Source organism: Leucopleurus acutus, assembly GCF_964270905.1.
Source record: "Leucopleurus acutus genome assembly, chromosome: 15".
In the NCBI taxonomy this organism is placed as follows: domain Eukaryota; kingdom Metazoa; phylum Chordata; class Mammalia; order Artiodactyla; family Delphinidae; genus Leucopleurus; species Leucopleurus acutus.
In genome coordinates, this window is record NC_139157.1 from 71,076,466 (window position 1) to 71,099,167 (window position 22,702).

The 22,702-nt window shown below is 41.0% G+C and overlaps 1 protein-coding gene across 1 annotated transcript in view; it reads right to left on the bottom strand.

Annotated features, from left to right (window-relative positions):
* LOC309971934 (cytochrome b5 reductase 4) overlaps window positions 1-20,908 on the bottom strand; it is an 84,009-nt gene extending 63,101 nt beyond the window's left edge. The window contains exons 1-2 of the mRNA XM_082855365.1: window positions 20,709-20,908; window positions 15,569-15,722 (exon numbers count right to left, since the gene is read on the bottom strand). Coding sequence (XP_082711491.1) covers window positions 15,569-15,722; window positions 20,709-20,783 — 229 coding nt within the window. The 5' untranslated portion in view covers window positions 20,784-20,908. The remainder of the gene's footprint in view (window positions 1-15,568; window positions 15,723-20,708) is intronic.
* Between the last annotated feature and the right edge of the window lie 1,794 nt (window positions 20,909-22,702).

Here is a 22,702-nt window from a genome sequence, read left to right on the forward strand (position 1 = left end):
CTTTCCTCACAAATTTACTATTTCCTAAAGATCTGAGTTTCCATCTGGTATCATTACCCTTTAACCTGATGGATTTCCTTTAGAGCTCCTTGTAGTATAGGTCTGCTGATACTAAATTCATAGTTTTTGTTTATCCAAAAAAGTCTTTATTTCATCTGCATCCTTAGAGTATCTTTAATGATATAGAATTCAGAGTTGATGGTGTTATTTTATTCTCTTCAGCAGTCCTTCTTATAGCGTCCAGGTGTTTTTCTTCTGGCTGTTCTCAAGATTTTATCTTTGGCTTTCAGCAGTCTGAAAATCAAGTCCCTATGTGATTTTCTTTGCATTGATCATGTGTGGTTTTGCTAAGCTTCAGAATTGACAATTTTATGTCTTTCACCAAATTTGGAAAATTTTTGGCCAATATTTCTTCAAATATTTTTCTGTTCCATTCTGCCATTCCTCTCCTTCTGGAATTCCAAATAAATATATATTAGACATTTCTATTTTATCCCAGAGGTCCCTGAGCCTCCATTCATTTTACTTTGGGTCATTTTCCTCTCTGTTCTACAGATAATTTCTATTAATCTATCTTCCAGTTCACTAAGCTTCCTTTTTGTTAGATCCAGTTTGCTATTAGGCCCATTTGGTAAAATGTTTTACTTCATATATTGTATTTCTCAGTTCTACATTCCCATTTTTTATAGTCTCCTATTTGTTCATTCATCATATATCTGTGTTTCCCTACTTCCTTGAGTATTGCTGTAATAGGTGCTTTAAAATCCTTGTGAACTAAATTCAACATCCGGATCATCTCCGGGTCAGTCTCTAATAACTGCCTTTTCTCTTGAGCATGTCTAGAAACTTTGGATTATATTCTGGCCACTGTAAATAGTACGTTGTAGAAATTCTGGATTCTGTTACATTCCTCCAAAGAGTACTGACTGTTTTAGTAGGCAATTAACTTGACTGGACTCAAACTCTCAACTCTGTTTCCCCTTTGGGGGAATGGAAACTAAAACCTCTGTTCAATTCTTTTAGCCTTAGTTAGGCTGCCTAGAGTTTGTCCGTATGCAAGATTTAGACAGTTTATATCCCTCTCTGGATCTCTTTTTCTGGATTTTCTTCCTCATTTTTCAGTTAGTACAAATGCCCCAAACTCTGTCATCTAGCTCTTCAGGCCAGCCAAATTCTTCAACTCAAGACTGGGAGTCTCCATCTGAATTTTAGCCACCCTTCACAGTACCAACTTGGGCATGACCTCAAGTCAAATGCCACAGGAAACGGCAATTCACCCAGTGACAGTTCCTTCTTCTAAATATAGATGACCCTTACCCTCTAGTTTCTGTCTGCTTTTGGTTGCTCACCAGTATTTTTAGATAGTTGGTTTTTTTTTTTAAATATGTTGTCCTCAATTTATAGTCAGTATTTGCTGGAGTTTTAGTCCAAAAGGAGTTAATCAATTACACCTAAGAGCAGAATTCTGCCTAATATTTTCGAAAACTAGGCAATTATCTTGCTAATTTCAATAGAGACAAATGGAAAAGATATTAATGAAAGATAAATGGATTTTATAATGATTGATTTAAAGTAAATGTGGCCTTGGTATTTGAGAATAATAGAATGTAGGCTTGCAAGGTGTTGGATAATAGAGTATCTCAGGACTTTGGGATTAAAAGCACACATTTGCCTCTCACATTCCTGCAATCTTCCTAATGACTACAAAGAATAAATAAGACATAAAACCACAGAGACACAGAAATCAGAAGAGGACATGAGAGCAGTAAAGTTTTGGAAGACTGAAAGCCAAATGATAAGCAATAATTTACTTAGCAGAGTGAAGAAAGGTAAAATAAGGCCTATGTGTAAATCGGAGGGGAACCTATAAAAAAAGCCAATATGTGCAGCAGGACCCCGAAAAGGTGCAGTAATCAGTAATCCAGGTAGTTCTGAAAGTGAGGGTGCAGGAGGCAACCAAGTAATAAGCCCCTTTCCCAACCCACAAGAAGTGTAGGTTTACTCTCTAGAGACAAGGAACCAGAGACACATTACACTCAGGGGAGCGGCAATTAGTGGAGGAGGGGCTTGAACTAAAAATGAGAAGTAAAACTCTACGTGTCGAAACACTAAGATCCACCTCCTACCACCTATCGCAGCAGAAGTTATTTGCAGATGATTAGAAGATTGTAGCCTAAAAGAAAAGATTTACATATAGTAGGGCGGGGATCCCTGCCACTGCCCCCAGTCAATTCATAAAAAAATGTTCTGCCCATACACGTGGAACTTCCATTCACCTTTCTGGGCCATCAACCTCACTATGAAGAGGCGGAACATTTGACAAAAGTCTCTAAAATTAAAATTAGCATCTCAAGTACTTATTAACTGCCAAGCTCTGGTGCACAGTTTTTAAGAGGAAAAAAAAAAAAGACTAGAAATGAGACCAGCGCTACCTCAGAGAAATGAGAACCAGACAGCAACTGTCCTGAATATAACTTAGAGCTTCAAACTGCACCAACCGACTTCAATGATGGCCAGTCTAATTAACAAAAGAGCTAAAAGAATCTGGTCTGAATGCCTCATTTTGCCCAGGAAAATTTAAATGGAATGTAATAAAGGCCTCCAAGCACTTCAGAAGGTTGACTGGCCATAATTATCAAAGGTCATCTTATGTTACATTATTAGTATTAGGAAAAAGAGCCCTGACATTTAAGTTTCATTAAAAGTAAACTGACCTGTGAAAGCATGAAAAATTAACCAACAGTCTGAGCAGTCAGTTACACTCTGAGTATTCTGAAAAAAATCCACAAACTTCTCCTAGAAAGAATAATGACCAAACATTACTAGCACCGGACACGTTTACTATTCTTAAACTGGGTTTACAACCTACACCAGTAATAAACAAGACACCCTATCTCTAAAAGATCAGTTTTCTGACTACCCCACTCTTTCCTATTCCGTGGGATCATTTCCCTCTGTTTGCCTGTGCCTTAGGGCTACCAATGACAGCTACCAACACTGAACTGCCTTGCTATTAGTTACCCGGAAAAAAAACCCAAATATGTCCTTATGCTTTGAGTTATTTCCTATTTTCCGAAACAAGCCAGCTGCAAAGATTAATTAAGATGTAATGATGGGGAATTCCCTGGCAGTCCAGTGGTTAGGACTCCGCGATTTCACTGCTGAGGGCCCAGGTTCATTCTCTGGTCGGGGAACTAAGATCTGCAAGCTGAGCGGCATGGCTGGGAAAAGAAAAAAAAAAAAACAGGTATAATGATGAACTTAAGAAGTAGAAAGCCACAAGAAAAAATTGCTCCCACCCTTAACAAAAAGAAAAAAGCCAGATAATCCAAAAACACTGTAACTTTTTTTTGAGGATTTTTTTATATATAAATTTATTTATTTTATTTATTTATTTTTGGCTGTGTTGGGTCTTCCTTGTTGCACGCAGACTTTCTCTAGTTGCCGTGAGCTGGGGCTACTCTTCTTTGTGGTGCGCGGGCTTCTCATCGCGGTGGCTTCTCTTATTGCGGAGCACGGGCTCTAGGCACGCGGGCTTCCGTAGTTGCATGGCATGTGGGGTCTTCCCGGACCAGGGCTCGAACCTGTGTCCCCTGCATTGGCAGGCGGATTCTTAACCACTGCGCCACCAGCGAAGTCCCAAAACGCTGCAAGTTTCTGAGTCCATCAGTGAGGTGACATGGTAAGGCAACCAAATATCTAAATTCCACAGAGTGACAAGCCACTCTGAGGAAATGGGACATATGAACCACTTGACCTTTGACAGAGCACAGGCAAAAGAGATGTTGCTATAAAACAACGGAAATTTTAACGAACTCTTTTAGGGCCCAGTGTGCACTAGTGCCAATTTAGAATGCTGAGAGGCTCAGATACAAAGGGATTCTGCATGCAGTCAATTCTTTTTTTCATAGTCTTGCACCTCATGAGATGCTCATGGGAAATAGCGTGAGCAGGGCAGACCTGAGAAAGGTCCATAGGTGGTCCAGGTGTGTAGTACCTGCTCCAAGACTTGAGGGTAGAGCGGGAGTACCGAGAAAAGGCCATCTATACTTTGGGCCTGCAGGAGTACAAGGTGGGGATCAGCTACTGCTGAGGAAGGAGCAAGAAATTCACCCATGTTGCAGATCAACCCTGACACGCGGCAAACGCAGTCTGTTGCTGGGAAGGGCTAGTAAGGCCTCCCACCCTCAAGTCCCTGCACTGATATCAGGCAAAGGTTAGCTGCTGCTGGATAGGGCAGGAAACACACATCCTCCTTCACTCTGCATTGACATTAGGCAAATGTAAGCTAAACACTAGAGGAGGGACAGAAAGCCCACTCAGGCCGAGATCCTACGCTGATATGAAACAGATGACTTCTAGGACTGGAAGGCAGGCAGAGTAATTGCTCACACCCCATGCCCTCTGCCCCGTCCTCCTCCTCCCCTCCTGATATAAGGCAAAGTTCAGCTGCCACGGGCAAGAAATCTGCCTGCATTCTAAACCCTGCACTGAGTAAGAGGCAGTGCGAAAGTGACAGGATCACTGAGAAAGCTCAGCCCATGGGGCTCAGGTAACAGGACCTGCCTAAGACTGAGGCTGAAACAGGAAAATTGCAAAACCCCTTCTATCACCACAAGTCTTACATCAAACAACAAGTAAGAGCAGTCTGCCACTGGGAGAGGGGCAAGAACATGGTGAGAGACCCTATGCAAGTATATAGGGCAAGCTGTCAGTTAAGAAGAGTAGAACAGGGACAATGAAAAAATCCTCCAACACTAAGGCCCCGCATCAAAAACAAGGTAGCAGTAACCTACTGCTGGAGGAATCTGGTCAGTGGTGCACCAATGATAACAATAACCACCACCCCAAACCCAGATCAACTACTAACTAAGCTGACTCAACCTAATTGCCAGAAAAAGTGTACCATTTCTTTTCCTTCTGTTAAAGAAAGGCAGACTGCCACATGCAGCAGCTCATCTGGATGTGTGTGGAGTACTGGAAGCTTGACTACCCTACGTTCTCCTACAAATGACCCTGAGAGCTTGTTTGCAGGTTCTAGCAGGGGAGTGCAGCTACTCATATACCCTTGATGGAAGAACAGTCCCCCTCTATCGGGCAAGGTCATCCTCTTCAACCAAGCATGCAGCTTCAAGAGGGATGCACATGGAGTGGTGAGGGAGGAAGGGGAGACCCGCCTAGCCATCCGGATCAGCCGAATCAACCCTGGTGATCAATGGGGTGACAGATGTCACAGCCAGATCACCCTCACATCCAAAAGTGTACCATCTCTGAGTATAAATACCTCAAGTTCTACTGTTCATCTATATTCAATGTGTAACACACAATCAAAAACTTGTAAGACACATTTTTCAAAATGTTAAAACCCACTGTCAACAGAGAAAAACAGCAATACAACCAGACTTAGAGATGGTGCATATACTGGAACTTATAGGACAGATACATTAAAATAACTCTAATTAATATATTAAAAGATCTAGTAGAAAATAAGGTTGACACTTAATAAACGGGAAATTTCAGCACAGAGATGAAAGCTATACAAAGAAGCCTAATGAAAACACAAAAAATGAAAAACATGATATCAGAATGAAGAATTCCTCTGATGAGTTAATCAGCAGACTAGACACAATAGAGGAAAAAATAAGTAAACTTGTAGAAAAGTCAACAAAAATGATCAAACTGAAACACAAAGAAAAAAATGAGTGAAAAAAAGAATGGTGCATCTAAGAGCTGTGGAACAATACAGGCTAACGTATGTGGAACTGGAATCCCAAAAGAAGAGTAGAAGTATTTGAAGAGATAATGGCCCAAAACTTCCTAAAGTTAATTAGGAGAACCCCAAGCAGAAAAAATAAAAGGAAAACCACATCATAGTCAAACTGCTGAAAAGCAAAGTAAAATTTTAAAGGCAGTCAGAGAAGAAAGAAGCCTTACATTCTACAGGAAAACAATTAAGAATGACAATAAGGGCTTCCCTGGTGGTGCAGTGGTTGAGAGTCCGCCTGCCAATGCAGGGGACACGGGTTCGTGCCCCGGTCCGGGAGGATCCCACATGCCGCGGAGCGGCTGGGCCCGTCAGCCATGGCTGCTGAGCCTGCGCATCCGGAGCCTGTGCTGTGCAACGGGAGAGGCCACGACAGTGAGAGGCCCGTGTACCTCAAAAAAAAATGACAACAGAGTTCTCATCTGTACAAACTAGAAGATGGAGTGACATTTTTAAAGCGTTGAGGAAAATAAACTGTCAACCTAGAATTTTATACCCAATTATAATGCATCCTCAAAATGAAGGCAAAATAAAGATGTTTTCAGATGAACAAAAGCTGAGAATTCATTGCCAGCAAATATGTAGTGCAAGAAATGTGAAAGTCAGTTCTTTAAGGGAAATCTGGATCAACATAAAAATATACCAAGCACTGAATATGGTAAAAATGTGGGTAATTTTTTTCATTTTCTTAATCTCTTTAAAAGATAAGTGACTGTCTAAAGCAAAAATAGTAACACGTCACAGGATTTATAGCATATGCAGAATGAATAACGATAATAGCACAAGACGCTGGAGAAGGAAATGGAAGTATATTCTTACACTGTATGTAAAATGGTATAATATTAGTTGAAGGTAGACTGTGATAACTTAAAATTGTGTATCATAAACCCTTACAGCAATGACTAAAACAAAGATGACAAAAAGGTATAAAGAATAAGTTAGTAGTGAAGATAAAATGGATTCATTAAAATATAATGATAACTATGTCAACAATAGGTGAATCTAGCCATGTGAAGGGTTTCTAGAGTTCACGGCATCACTTTTGCAACTTTTTCTGAAAGTCTGAAGCTTTTTCAAAATAAAAGGTTTAATTGAAAATATTAATGGCAAAAAATGGCCCTGAAGAAATCTCCAACATTTACTTAACGCCTACAGTGTGCAAAGTCTGCAAAAGGAAATATGAAGCTGTACAAAGGAGAGAGAACATAGGATCCCCATCAGGCTGCAGCTCACATTCTATGAGCTCAAAAATGAATAACTGACCATGAGTATATATCAGAAAACTGTCCAGAAATAACAAACTTTTTGATTAAGGAATTGATATATTCCCTAACTCTAAGAGCAACTCTAAGAGCAATGTAACCTGGAAACAGCAAAAATGAAAGTCCCTCAACTGGTCACTATTTTGTGAAATCATTAAAATATCCCTACCATATGTGGTTTAAAAGTCCTACATGCGATTCAAAGGATATTTACTGAACACTGCCCATGAGCCATGCCCTGTACTAGATGCTAGGGGTAGGGAGAGAAGCTGCATATTGTACCCTGAAACTCAATTTAAATAAAAAGACAAAAATAGAAGAAATGGCCCAAAAACGTTATAGATGTTCTAACAGAGGACATACATCAAATACTGAGGAAGAAAGTCCAGGGGAAGAAGCAAAGTCCAAGAGGACCAGAAAAAATGAGGAGACTGAAAGGAAGAAGCTGTTGGAAGAAAGAAAGGAAAGAACTGAGGGTGTTTCAACAATGTAGGATAAACAACTACCTGAGGTCACAGAAGACGCTGGAGAGGACTGACAAGAGCACATAAAGGGTCAAGCCTTCGAAAAGAGTGCGCCTTGGAAAGAATGATGTCTTTGGCTTTCCAGTACAAGAGACTGAGAAGAAAGGATACAGGCATCACTAACTTGAAGCTCCTCACATTCACAGTGAACATCTATGTGCTGCACTTGCGCTCTTTCTCTCACACAATCACACCACCTAGACTTTGCACGTGCTTCTTCCGGAACCTGTAATATTGTTCCCCTTCCTCTCTGCCTGGTTAATGCCCATTTACCTTTCATCTCTACTCAATCTCCTGGAATCTTCACTCTTAGCACAGCAGACCTCTCCTTCACAATAGTCCTCAGACTTGAGTAACACTTTGTGTTCCCTGCCAGATTGTGAATTCCATGAGCAGGGGCCAGCTCTGTTTTAAATTTCCATGTCACTCCCCAGAACCTGGTATCATGCATGGAACATAGTAGACCCCAAGAAATACTGATTAATAAATGAGTGAACCAATATAGAGAAAGTTAAAACCTATAGTCTCTATTTTTTACGAATGACAACTACACACAAAGTCACACAGAAAGCAAAAGCTATATTTCATTAAATTACTAAAAATAAAAATTGCCTTGGAAGGCTATCCTGTATGACTGTTAATTAGCAATGCTATTTAGCACAAGGGAAGAGCTACAAGTAACAGGCACTCCATCATAATTTCATGATAAATTAATTCATGAATGGCACTCAAAGTGAGTTACGCATAAAGGCTAGGCCAGGATCCAATCTAGAGTTGAATATGATAAAACAGGAAGCAGTACAGTGTAGTTTAAGTATAACAGCTTAGAATCAGGTTGCCTAGGTTAAAATACTGCCTCTACTCTCATCAGCTATGGCTTTGGCAAGTTACTCTATGCTCTGTAGTGGGCATTAATGTTTTCCCTACCCAGCGTCCACTCCCCTTCCAGCAACAGCAGCAGTTTTTCTTCAAGGAGTCACATCCTCCTCCCTGACTCTTCACTGTGGCCCCTCTCTAGGCTACAGGATGAACTTGTGACCCAGGTTTAAGTGATTAAGTACACCATTTCCCCCTAAATAGAACTACAATTCCAGCAACGAGAACATGATCAAAACTGTGCCAATCGGAGCTAATTCCAAGGCTTTTCTTTTAGCTATTAGATAAAAGGAAGAGAACCTGAAAAGAACTGGGGTTACAGCTGCTGTGGTCATCTTGCTGCTGTGAAGAGTTAGTCCTAAAATGGAGCAAGCCCAGAAGGGAAACTGACAGACAGAGTGAAAGCAGATCCTGAGGACACCACCTGAGCCCCTGTACCAATCCTCACCTCAAGTCAGCTCCACCTGTAACTTTTTAGCCTTCTGCTTAATCCAAGTTAGGCTGGAGTTTCTGCCACTTACATCCATGAGTCCCCACTAATATACTTTCTCAGCTGCAGTTTCATCATTTGGAAAATGAGGATTCGCTAAGCTTCCGTGCCTTCATCTGTGAAGCAGAATACCTACTTCATAGATTTGTCGGGAAAAGTAAACACTTAGCACATAGCACAGATCTCACACATCATCAACCTGCTGTTTAAAAACAGAAAACACTTCTTATAAAGAATACTGAGCTATATATGTGATTTTAATTAAAAATCTGAGAATTATGTGACTGGATAATAAGTTTAAGTGAGCAAAAACCTCTGGTAAAAAGATAATGGCAACAGCTAAAATGTAAATTGGGATAAAAATCCCAACACTGAGTTTCCTGCTACCAGCTAATTCAGACATTAACTAAGACTATAACAAGAGTTATTGCAAGCAAATTATCACCACAAAAGTATAGATGCCAATGTTGAAGAAGAGAAATTAAAACAGTCACCTCCCCAGTAACAAGAGTAGAAATCAGTGAATAGAAAATGGACAAGGAACAGAGAAAATCAAAGCCAAAAGTTAAGACTGATAAACTTCTGGTAAGACTGATAAAGAAAAAAAACAAAAAAACCAAAGACTATCAATATTAGGAATGAAAAAGGGTCTATCACTATAGAACCTAAAGACATTAAAGAGATAAGAGCATGTTATAAACAACTTTATGCCAATATGGTAAATAACAGATGAAATTAACAAATATACTGAGAAACATAACTTATAAAAACTGACACAAGAAAAAGAGAAAATTTGAATTGCCCTAAAAATTTCTTTAAAATTGAATTTGTAATCAAAAACTTTCTTATAAAGGAAATTTCTAAACGTTGGCTGAAGTCTGTAAACCACTGTGTCAATCAACCAAAACACCTGAGGGTTAGATGAGGCCCTCCCCCACTCGCCCAGAACACCAGTTTTTTCCCCTCTAATGGATTTTTAGTGAATGGAAAGGGTGGTACAGAGAGAGGAAGAGTCAAAAAAAGAAAGAAGAGATTGAATAACAATTAAGGAGATAAAGACAGAGTAAAAGTAAAAGAAATGGAATGGTCTCATATGTCAGTAGGACAGAATAAAATCAACAGACTAGATTACCTGCATTAATGGTGTATAATAGGCAACCTGAGAACCTACAGATTAGATTAGAAATGGATGAATAAAGGGAAATAGACCTGAAAAAATGTTCGTTTGTATTTCCTAAACAAGCAAGTGATAGCAGAAGGGAGTTGTTTGAGAATCTGCAAACTGTCAAGAAGCAAGTAAGGAGGCTGTTACACAAAGCAGACGATGTACAGAATAGTTGAGCTGACTGGAATAACAATACAGTATTGTTTAGAGGCACTCTATATTACTGTGATAATACCTTCTACTATATATTAAAGCATTAGTTCCAAACTTGAAAAACTGCTTCTAGAAGAAAATTTTCAGACAGAAAAAGTTTCTCAGCTAGAGACAGAAATACTAGTTTCTCAAAACAGCATTGAAGCAGGGAGCTAAGGAAACCTGGAGAAAAGAACTTGGTGTTAAAAAAAGTCAGCTCTCTTCTTGGTGGGTTTGAATCTAACCTAAAAAGTATAAAACTTATTTTACTTTATTATTACTGAAGTATAAATAAAAGATAACCTAAAGAACCACAGTCAATTCTCATTACTCTAGGCAGTTACGTTCTACAAACTCACTTCAAACACTGAATTAGCCAACACTGAACCACTGCTCCTAAGGGAAAATATTAATACAAGGTGAGGTTCCTGCAAGCCCCTGGTCACATTTTTGTCAACCAATCAAAACATAACCTTGTTTAATGTATGTTCTGCTTGACATATTATTCAATACATACTGTAGATTCGTGAACGCTGAATTCACAGCCAACAGCACTATGACTCATGGCTGAACAAAGCTCATCTAACATATATTTTCTCCGGAAGGCACATGACCGTATTCTTGGGACAGCACTTCAGCACTCTCCTTGTGGGGCGGGGGGCATGTATACAGCGAAATCACCAACGAAAAGCACAGGATGTGAAAAATGTCGCACTAAAAAAACGGCAAAAAAGACACTTGTAAGAGAGCTGGAACAAGAAGGCAGAACATTGCCTTGTCTGACCTCGGCTAGGAACGTGTGCTCGGGCAGCAACAATTTTTCACTGCACTGTGCATGTCTTCAAATTACTATGAAAGCACTATGAGTGCTGATTTGGGGGTTACAAATAAATTTTAGTGAGTAGGCAAATTTGAAACCCAGCAATAATGAGGATTGATGCACTCATAAAAATTTACACTACTGTCATACAAGTAAATTTTTTAAAAGTTTACTGTAAATGAACCTAGAAATCTAGGAAACGGTAATGGAAAAATACCATTTCTTGGAATCAATCTGCCAAGATTTTTTAGTTATTGAAACATGAAAAATACCCATTAAAAGTCACTTTTACAATGGTCTCAAGCAGGCCTCTTCAATTTACTAGCATATGACAATCAGCATTAGGAGAAATCAAAGTATGTTCATTTCTAAGTTATAAATGAAATCCATTAAATCCCACTTGGGGAACTGCATTCACTAAATTTTTTTTTTTTTTTTTTGCGGTACGCGGGCTTCTCACTGTTGTGGCCTCTCCCGTTGCGGAGCACAGGCTCCGGAAGCACAGGCTCAGCGGCCATGGCTCACGGGCCCAGCCGCTCCGTGGCATGTGGGATCTTCCCGGACCGGGCCACGAACCCGTGTCCCCTGCATCGGCAGGCGGACTCTCAACTACTGCGCCACCAGGGAAGCCCTTCACTAAATTTTTAACAGCAGAATGGCCAATATATTTACTGTAATCAACTTTTTAGAAATATCATTTATTTAAACAGACTGTTATTGAGTATCAGGCCACACTTCCCCTCACCCTAAGATTAAAATGATGCCAAAAGATGATTTCATGACTTAATACATCATTACCCACACTGATTACATACTACAGTAAAATATACTACAGAAAAGACAAAGTCTGATCTAGGCTCTACAGAGCTCTCACAGATGAGTGATTTAGATTTTTATTCAAACTCCTAAATGTTCATGCTCAAAGCTTCACATATTTGTAAATCACCTTTAGTTCTTGAGAGAGAGACAGAGAGAAATAGCAATAAAAGAGAAAACTACAATTGCATGAATTAACGGGAAATTCAACAAAAGTTTTGAAAAAGCTCTCTCTCTCCCATCCAGTCCCTCAATGTCCCAATTAACTCCTATTGCATTATAGGAGTTACATACTTTACACAGAAAGGTGAGAATTAAGTGAACAAATCAGAAACTCCATAAACCTGCCTTTGAGATCATCCCAGACCAATGCCCACATTTTACAGTCAGCTGCCAGCCAAGTGCTCTTTTTACACCATCATTTTTACGAACGTGACTAGATTTAGCACACCTGAACATTAAGCAGAACAGCTATGTACTCAAAAAAAAAAAAGTCCCCCAAATATTAGCTATAAAAACCCATGCCAAAGTGTATATTTTCTAAAGAGACACTGTGTCTCCCTTGGTCTGATCAAGCTGAAATTTGAACTGATCTAAAAATGGGGCAATTGTTAGAAAATGAAGAATCCAATACTTTAAAAAAAGAAAAAAATATATACCTTGATATCATGCTTCCCTGTGGTAGAGCTTTGATTAAAACTTGGGTCCAAACATTAGCACTGACCTTCAAAGCTAAATTGGCATACATTCCCTTTAAGAAGGTATCACTAACATTTTAAATTAGAACAGCTAAGAAGAAAAAGACAATTACATTCAGTCCTGTGCTTTCTTCTACTTTCATAGAGGATTGTGTTAGAAATTACTGGGAATTTGTCTGTCATCCTACTTTGTCTGTCATCCTCATTCATCCTACTTTGCTGCCTTTGTCAACATCCTGGTTCACCTATTACCACCTGAACTTCTGTAAGAGCTAAATGCTTTCCTAGTTTCATTTCAATTCACTATGCCCACCACCAGACTACCTTTTCCAAGGCCTTCTCTGTCCCCACATTCAAGCACCTCCAACAGTTCACACTGCCATCAAAATTAAGAACACATTTCTCAGCTTGGCTTTCAAGGTCCTCCATAATCTGCCCTAACATGCCTTCAGAGTTTTCTTTCTTATAATTCTCCAACAGGCAGCCTAAGCTCTAGAACATACCTCCAGCTTTTCTGTGTCTAGACCCTTGGTTAGCATTTCCCTCCACTCGGGTGTACTTCCCCCTCCCTTCTGGTTGAAATCCTGTCCACCCTTTCAAGGCTTATCTCTATCACAAAAGCATCTCTGATTTTCCTGACCCACACGTCTCCCTCCCTGCAATCTGACATCACTTTCTTTATAGCCCTCGTAGGGCACTTCACTCAGACTTGTCTACCAGTTATTTATCTTCTCCTCCTAGAGTGGAGGGTCCCAGGGCAGGGCCTAAATCAAATGTTTCTTTATTAAAATTAAAAACCAAACTCTGTCAAAAGGGAAAAAAAAAAAAAGACACATCTTACTTTGCAATCCAGGGGGAAAAGCCCAATTATTAGTAGGGTAGAATACATTCTCCAACAGAAACTTTAAAAGAATTTATCCTTAAATCAACAACCTTACCGGAAGAGTGTCATCCATTCAAATCATTACGGGAGATATGTAACTGGGAGCAACATGTATTACTTCTTAAACATAGCAAACCCATCCCTGACCTCCATCAGTACATCAAATGAATAAAAAAGTATGACTGCATTGTAACGATGCCTCATTTATCTAATAGCGCTAGGATGTGAAGGGTTCACATGAGACAGTTTTCTGAAAAAGTGGCTTCCTACTGCAGAAACAGCTCAGACACGCCCATAGCCTGGACCAGCTGAGAAATCCTCGTGGGAAACTGACCTCCACTTCACCCAGGCCAGCAGAAGACACTTGGGCACAGTGGGGAGGTCATTTTGTGCCAGTTACCTGCACCTGGTAAACAGGTATGCAGAACGGAGAGAAAGCAAGGAGGGTATTAAAAACCCTATCAAATGGCAAAAGGAGCTTTTTGTGTCTGGCAGAATCCTCATTGCAAGTTACTGGTCTATCCACAGTGTATTTCCCTGAGAAACTTTGAAAAGTTGAGCATCTGTTCTTCTGTCTCAGAACAAGCTAAGTCATCCCCTCCTGGAAGATTCCATACCCTCTGCCACTGAAAAACATTCCACACTCTAATTATATCTGTTACGGATTGAATTGTGTACCCCCAAATTCATACATTGAAATCCTAACTTGCAATACTTCAGAACATGACCTTATGTGGATACAGGGTCAATGCAGATATAATTAGATGAGGTCATATTAGAGTAGGGCAGGCCCCTCCTCCAATATGACCCATGTCCTTATAGAAACAGCAAGTTTGGACCCAGACAATCACACAGGAAGAATGCCATATAAAGATGAAGTCAGGGATCAGAGTGATGCCACCACAAGCCAAGCAACTCCAAGATTGCCAGCAAACCACCAGAAGAGAGGCGAGAGGCATGGGACAGCTTCCTCTTCAAGCCCAAAGAAGATATCCTGATCTTAAAGCTTAGCCTCCAGAACTGTGAGATAATAAACTTCTGTTGTTTACGCCACCCAGTTTGTTGAATTCTGTTTGGGCATCCCTAGCAAACTAACAGTGCTACTGGTGTCTTTCCATTTACTATACCACTGATCTACTGTGACAACCACCTCTTCAAGTAACCAAATTTCTTAAGAATGGTAAGTGTTGCACTAGTTCAACAAACACATACTGATGACCTCTATGTGCCAGGCACCAAGGACACAGCAGGGGACTGACATGGTCCCTGCCCTCATACAGGTGACAGTGTCATCAGGATAACTGACAACAAACCAAAATTATACAATGATAAAATTACAACTGCGATAACAGCAATAAATGACACACTTCCTTTCTTCTTTAAACTGAGGATAGTGGATATACTGAACCCCATCTAGATGACTCAAGGACATTGCTGTGGAGATCCAGTGCACAGCTGCAAGCCCTTTATTGTTTTTGCTTCTCTCCCAGATACCAGGCTATAGGACACCATGAGATCTACTTCCATCAACTATCATTCTTTCTCTGCTCACTCTCTCCCAATCTATCCATTTCTAGCTTGGGGCTTCTAATTTGCTGTGGGCTAGAAAAATCAGGTAACTCGTATTGCTAACAAGCGTGGATTAAGTAATAAAAAGTGCTGCAAGTGAAAACTAAGGATTTGGCTTTAATGTGGGTTTTCTGATTTACTTTAGATTCTCAGAGACATTTTTTCCTACAGAATTCTGTTACACGGCACAAAGGTGGAACATTATTCCATATAAACTAGGTGTTACTGAATAATTTTATTACTTTGGTATTAAATTGCCTGGTAAACACTTGTTTTCTTTCAAAGGGAATACAGTACAGGGATGCTATGTGAACAGTGACTTAGGGAAGAAATACTGCCCTAATTCAGACCCAAATTCCGAATTAGAGAATTTATTGCCCAGTGTAAGGCATATTTTTGTTATCTAATTGCAAATCATATCACCAAATAACAGGACCAAGGGGTTGTACAGCATTACAACTGGAAACCCTAGCCAAAACGTTTTGCAGTACATAATAAATACCACCTACCTCTTATGCATATCCAACAATCATCTTTTTTGTTGTGTTTTTTAAGTTCTTCTTCAGTTACTTCAATTAATCTTCCTTTTAATCCTGTTAGGTCCTTTCCACTTTTGGTCAGTCGAATCCAATCCATAAGACTTCTGCCCTGTTTCAGAGGGACCTCAAAAAGGAACAGGGAAGAATTCAGTGTGGCTTTTTCGAGTCAGCTGCTTTCCCTTCCCCTTCCTGCTGCTGGTCCTCAGGCCACCTCATTATTGATTCCCACTCCAAAAGATAAGAAAACTCAAATATAACAATTCTAAAAGTCTTCTTCAGCTTTAGGGCGTGGTATCAGAATTATAAATGGAACCCTATATAAAGTACCTGGGCCATGAGGTGGGGCTTAGAAATTCTGGCACACAAATGTCCATCCAAATGGTATCATAGTACAAGGATAGTACTGAACCCAGAGTCAGAAAACAAATTTTGGTCCTGGCTCTACTGCTAATATGTTCTAGTCGCTTACCAATTTGGACCAAAATTTCTTTGCCTTAAAAATCAAGGGATTTGATAGAAGAAAACAGAAACTGGCTGAAGTTGATTTTCTGGATTTTCAACATACACAGAATATTAGAAATCACATGAGATGGTAATATGTTTTCTAAGAATCCACTGAGAAACAAAAGTTATCAAATAATGGAAAATAATAAAACGGTGGCTCCCCATATTCCTTATAATAATGTCTCTAAACCGTCACACTCTAGGGAAGGGGTTGGCAAACTGGCCTATGCCCGTTTCTGTATAGCCCTTGAGCTACGAGTAATTTCCACCCATGGTGGTGGTGCTGGTGGTGAACAGACTGAATCCTTATGACGCCCTCAAAGCCTAAATTATTTATTACCTGGGCTTTGCACAAAACTTTGCTTTCTCCTGCCTAGAGGGTTTAATAACAGGATGTTTGGGATTTTGTGCGTTTTGGGTTTTTTTACAAAATACATTTTCAAAGCTTTTAGATAAGAGGTACAATTAGTGTTTTAACCAGTTGAGACACCCTAGTGGAAATTTTTCAAGACATCTAACCTGTATAACTAGTTTGTAACATAGTACCAGATAATTGTTTAACATAAAAGCAGTCATATTCAAGGAAGTTTATTGCTATTTGTGTCCCCCCCAAAACAGACTGAAATCCTAATCCTCAATGTGATGGTACTAGGAAATAGGGCCTCTGGTAGGTGATAAAGTTGTTGCGATTAGTGCCCTTATAAAACAGGCATTAGAGAGTTCCCTCACCCCTTCCGCCAAGTAAGGACACTAAAAAGATGGCTACAAACCAGGAATCGGGGTCTCACCAGACATAATTGGCCAGTGCATTGATCTTGGACTTCCCAGTCGCCAGAAGTGTGAGAAATAAGTTTCTGTTGTTTATAAGCCACCTATGATATTTGGTTAGAGCGGCCCGAAAGTACTAAAACACACATCTCACTTTCCTGAATCATATCTGTTTAGATATTCAATTGCCCCCAAAATAACCAAGTTAATAGGTTTGTGGTGCCTTTCCAGCTTCACATTCCTTCTTACCAATCCACATCATCCCAATCTTACCATCGCTAAAACTCTCTAGGTCTCCTGGTCTTCATAAATGAAGTAAAGTGTGAGAATACATATGATCTTTCCCATCCCAAACCACTTCTTTCACCATTCTATCACCTGCAGGGTAGTTAAAAGTAATCTTTTGGAAATGCAAATCTAATCTAGGACCCTCCCTCCTTCAGTGGCTCCTCATAATCCTTATAGTAATGTCTCTAAATGCCCTCGAGTGGCTTACTAGGCCCTTCATCATCTGGTCATAGTTTACCTCACTAGCTCCACGTCTTAACTTTTGCCCCTTCCCATTCTATGCTTTTAGGTAAATGGAAACTGATTCCGCTCTCTCCCCCACAGACATTACTTCCTCCAGAAGCCTTTTCTGACCCCGACTCCTTCAAGGTCATAACAGACTGCTACAGTCCCTACGGTATTTATAACTGCCTCTTTACTAGTCTGTGAAGCCTGCTGGACTAAACTCTTTGACAACAGAGATGTTGGGGCCCAGGGCAGGCCATGCAAGAGGAACACTTTGACTGTCCTCTTTATCTCCCTGAAAGCAGGAAATAAATCTCCCATGTGAAAGGTGCCCTCCCTCTACTGGGAGGTAGAAACACATCCTTCTCACCAGAGATAGGAAATTCAGGGCCAAGAAGCCTGTATACAAATCTTGTTATTTGTTTACTAATTTACCACCCAAGCCCAAACTGCTCAAATTCCTTACCAATTCAGTATCCAGACCTAAGTTTCTTTGTCCCATCAATTCCTCTCAAATGTACTGTCTGTCTAAAAAGTATAAAAGCTGCCAGCTTTGGCCACTCCTTAGTGTAATAGGGAAGAATCTATTACAAGTTAATCACTAAAGGGATGTCGCCTGTAAGTTTAAATTACACATAATGGCCCATCTCTGGGAACCCGGCTATCCGGGCAATGAGCATTAAGCTAAAATACCTTTGTTTAGCTCACAGGAAACATCCTGACCAGGCCCACCTGCGAATGACTGCAGAGACGAAGAAATTAACACATCCTCTCTGGAGGCTGATGGGAAACAGGGAATGTTTGACTTTACTCCCTCCCCTTCTAGTATAAAAGAAGCCTGAATTCTAACTCAGGCAAGATGGTTCTTTGGGGGATGAGCCCACCAGCTTCTCCGTTTGCCGGCTTTTCAAATAAAGTCATGATTCCTTGCCCCAGCAATTTGTCTCCCCCTTATTGGCCTGTCGTGCTGCGAGCAGTACAAGCTTAGACTCATAACATTAGATCCCATTTCTACAAGATTTCTGTGCATGCCAATTAAGTTTGTTTCTTTTTCTCCTGCTAATCTGTCTTGTGTCAATTCTGTAGAAATTTCCCCCTCCCCAACAGAGATCACATCTCCAGCATATGGTAGGGTCTCAATAAATACGGTACTGAGACCCAAATATGGTAGGGTCTCCATGTCTCTGCTTCTTATTTGTAGAAAAAGCTTCAGTCTCCTAGGCCTTCCCAGAGTTCCAAAGAGCAGAATCAAACAGCTAATGACTATAGAAGTGAGAAAATGCAGAAACCAAGGAAAAGTAGTCAAGCAAGAAAACTACTAAGAGCTTGAACAATAGTCACAGGACTCCTAGTCCCTCCTGAAGAGATACACACAACAACATGATGCATATCCTTGAGTTCTTTTACAGCAACCAGGACCCCAAGGGATAGAAACTGCTGACCACAAACACAAAGGCCCCAGCCTGGCTGGAACAAGAAGGTTGTGGATTGAGATTTCTAAAATATCACCATGTTACCTCACCACCAACCAAACAGAAGAATGTCCGCAAGCTAATCATGCTCCCTGGACCCTCACCCCAAATGTTGCCTTTGATAACGCTTGCCTGAAAGCCATCGGGGAATCTGGGTGTTCTGAGCACTAGCTGCCCGTTCTCCTTGCTTGGCGCCCTGCAAATAAACGCTGCACTTTCCTCCACCACAACCCAGTATCAGGAGATGGCCTTCGCTGCGCGTCGGGAAAACGAACTCAAGTTCAGTTCGGCAACAATTTCACAAAGGGGGAAAAATCGTCTGAGTTTTCTCTTGAATTGCAGAATAATCGCATTTTATTCTCTTTCTGGACCCAAAGACTCACCTTTCCCATCACCACCTGGGGAAACGTTTGTCTTTGCCTCTAAGTTTTCTCCTTTAAATGATACTGAGAACATGGCTGGTAGTTTTAATGGAGAAGGGCAGCAACTCTCATATTCTAATCCAGAGATGCTTTCTTTGGAAAGGCTCTACTATTCAGCCAAGCACTTAGCTTAAGGAAAGAAGCAGGTCAAACACCAAGGAGACGAGGACACACGACTGGATGGCTGCATAATATATGCAGCAATAAGTGAAAAGTCACAGTCAGAGTCACATCACATCACTGGGTCCAAGGCAGCATTTCTTAACCAGTTTTCTTTTCTGTGAAATGGAGATAACGAAAGCACCCACTTCATAGGATCATTAGAAAGATTAAACAAGTTAATACATGTAAAGCACTGAGGTCTTCAGTAAGCACTAAATAAATCTCAGTTTTATTATTATTACAGTTGGCGTGATAGACTTCTGAAAATCTAATGAAAGCTACAGATCCCTGAACCCATAATTGTGATCTAGAGTCAAACTCCAGGTCCATGTGGAGAACATAGAGAAAGTTGGTGAAGTTCCCAAATGATGTCAATGCTAAGGCTCAAGAGTCCAGAAATGAAAAAGGAGTGGCCCGAGTAGGTGGAAGTCTTGCAAACAAAACATGAAAATGTGGTTATTGAATGAGGAACTAACAATCAACAGAAACAAGCAGCATTCATGTTGCAATGAACACAGGAGACAATTCTATTAAATTCTGCAAATATAAAACACATTTGTGTTCCGCCTATTGGTAACAGAAGCTACGTGCAACAAAAAGTTAAAGAGTATTATATTAGCTTCAGAGTCAGCAAATGACATCAGTAGGAAAGGCAGTGATAAAACAATCAGGTAGCAGAGGAAGACAGAAAGGCAGTGTGACTTGGAGAAGCGTCCGTAAACCTAACTGGAGGTTTGCAGACACTTGTTCTCGCTTCTCCAATCTTCCCTAGCTCCCGGAGTCCCCACCCTTGGTGGGATGATCACTGGTCTCTGTCGCTAGTGCTCAGCCTTTCCTCTCTTCTAGGGAACTCACATCGCTCACAACCCCTTCGGAAAGTGAACAAAAGAACGGAGAGGAGGTTATGTTTAAGGAAGGAAGCTAATACTGAATCCCTACAATATAGGACGCACAGAGCCTGGACCTATCATACATCTGAATTTAATTAATGGGGAAAGAGTTGGAAGAAGGGAACTGACAGAACGGGATAATGGGATGGGAAAGAAAAGGGGCCAGTACGTAAGAGGGAGAGAGGTTAGTAGAGTTCGAGGACTGGAAACGGCATGGGATCTGAAAGAGATCGCCAGCAAGGGCGGGAGGGAACGAAAGCTAGAGGTGGGGACAGGAGGCGGGAGAGGGTACGGAAGGAGAGAAAGGACTGTGCCGGAGCATGAAACGCTGGCGAGAAGGAAGGGCTGCGGCACGAGACCGCCGGAGTCACCCGCTTACCTTGCTACGCCCCCCGGAGGAGACGCGCTGCTGCGAGCTAGGGCCCGGGAAAGACTGGGAAGGGACGTTCAGCATCCTGGACTCTTAGCCCGGTCGCTGCCCGGGGTACGCCGCCCGACTGAATAGCTCGGCGCGACCCGTCCAGGTAACACCTCCGGCTCCGGCTCCGAGGCCGGGCAGAGGCCAAGCCCCCGACCCACTTCCGGGGTCGCCCGGGGTGAGGCGCGCCATGACGCAGAACGTCGAGGACGCGAGGGGCGGAGCCAACGAGACCAACGGAGAGCCGGCGGGGGTGGAATCAGGGCAAAGTACGCATGCTCCGTTCGTCCCGCACCCTGAATTTCAGCACCGCGAAGAGGTGACAGCTGTTCCGTGGAAAGATTAAAGGGTGAAGCTGTTCCTAAGCCTTGGTGCTGACTGAATCTGAGAATAAATTCTTGGAGACGCCTGTTAACCCAGAACACAAGTGTCTGCCCATTGTTGAAGCACTACCATCACACTGCTTGAATATGGAATAAGGCATTTTGATTTCTCAGAAACTCTCTCTTCTAAGGCACCACGCTGTACAGGAAAGAGAACCTTTAAGAGTTAAGATGTCAAATGCAAACAGTGACTCCTGCTAGGTGAAGAGAACACTTCACCTTTAAGAACTCTCGCTAATGATTAACGAATGAGTCGCAGAGGTTAGTAAAGTCTCTTTCTGCTCCATTCACCCACTCACAAGTTCTTCCTCCTCATCTAACTTCCTCTCTTCCCTGAAAGATAAAGGGGACTGAGAACTCATGCAGCCTATGTCCAAATGTAGCGCTGAACAGCTAGCCACGTTCAAGAGTCAGATAGGTTTCGTTTGGATGCCACCCCTGCAGCTACTAAATGAGCATCCTTCTGCAGGTTACTTTAGTATCTCAATGCCTCATTTCCCATCTGCATAATGGATTTAGGTTTTAGTAAGAATTAAGTGAGACGTCAAGTGCAAATTACCTAGCACAGTGCCTGGCTAATAGTAGGCACTCAATAAATGTGGCTGTGGCTTTTCATACTATTCCACCCTATTAATGACAGCAGCACAAATACTGTGCAGGTAAACACCAGTCCCTAATACTCAAGGTCCAGATTGGTGACCTGGTGGTTTTTTTGCATATCTGTTGGGGAACACACATATCCTGAGAGCAGAACCCAGTAAAAGAAGAAGTTTTCAGGAAAAGAAATATAGTTCTAAGTAACTCTCCATCCTCCTGCCATTACTAACTTTTCCTGACTCTGAAACATGGTTTGAACTTGCTCTATTTCAATTCCTTTGTCCTTAAAGTGCCTGGAAATCAATGCTTATATTTCAATTGCTTGCCACTGCAAAGATTGTATTTGAGCTAAAAGAACTTCATGATCATAGTTTACTATGTTACCTCTCCCATGCAAAGTGCTCCTGTTTTCTCTTTCATTAAAAGATGACGTATTCTTCTATAAGTCTATGTTTAGCAAAAAAAAAAAAAGCTAATCTCTAAGAATTTCTTACTTCACTTCCTATGTGAAAATCGTTACATGAGTATCAGGAGCAGGGAACCACAGCAGCGATGGAAGGTGATGCAGTTGGAGAATGTCTCCTATCTGCCAAATTTCCTAGCTCCCTCGTGGACAGAAATGGAAAAAAAAATACTATCAAATTCTGGCCTTTTGTCTCCCCTTTTTTAGACTCCATGTAAGTCACATCCATTTAAATGTTTTAATTCTGGGGATCCCTCAATGTAGTGCCATAAGTACTAAACACCCATGCTATTTTACTACTGGATTTGAGGACAGCAGAAGGGTATTAAAGTAAGAATTACTTGACTCATCATTCATTAAAATCCCTACAATTTAATAGTCCTAACATTGATTCCCAATCTCAATTATAGACAATGATTTACAACATTTTCACCATCTACTAGCTAATACATAATAATAATGTGTGATTGGAAACATAAGAGGATTGTCCTCATTATCTAGTAAGATAATAT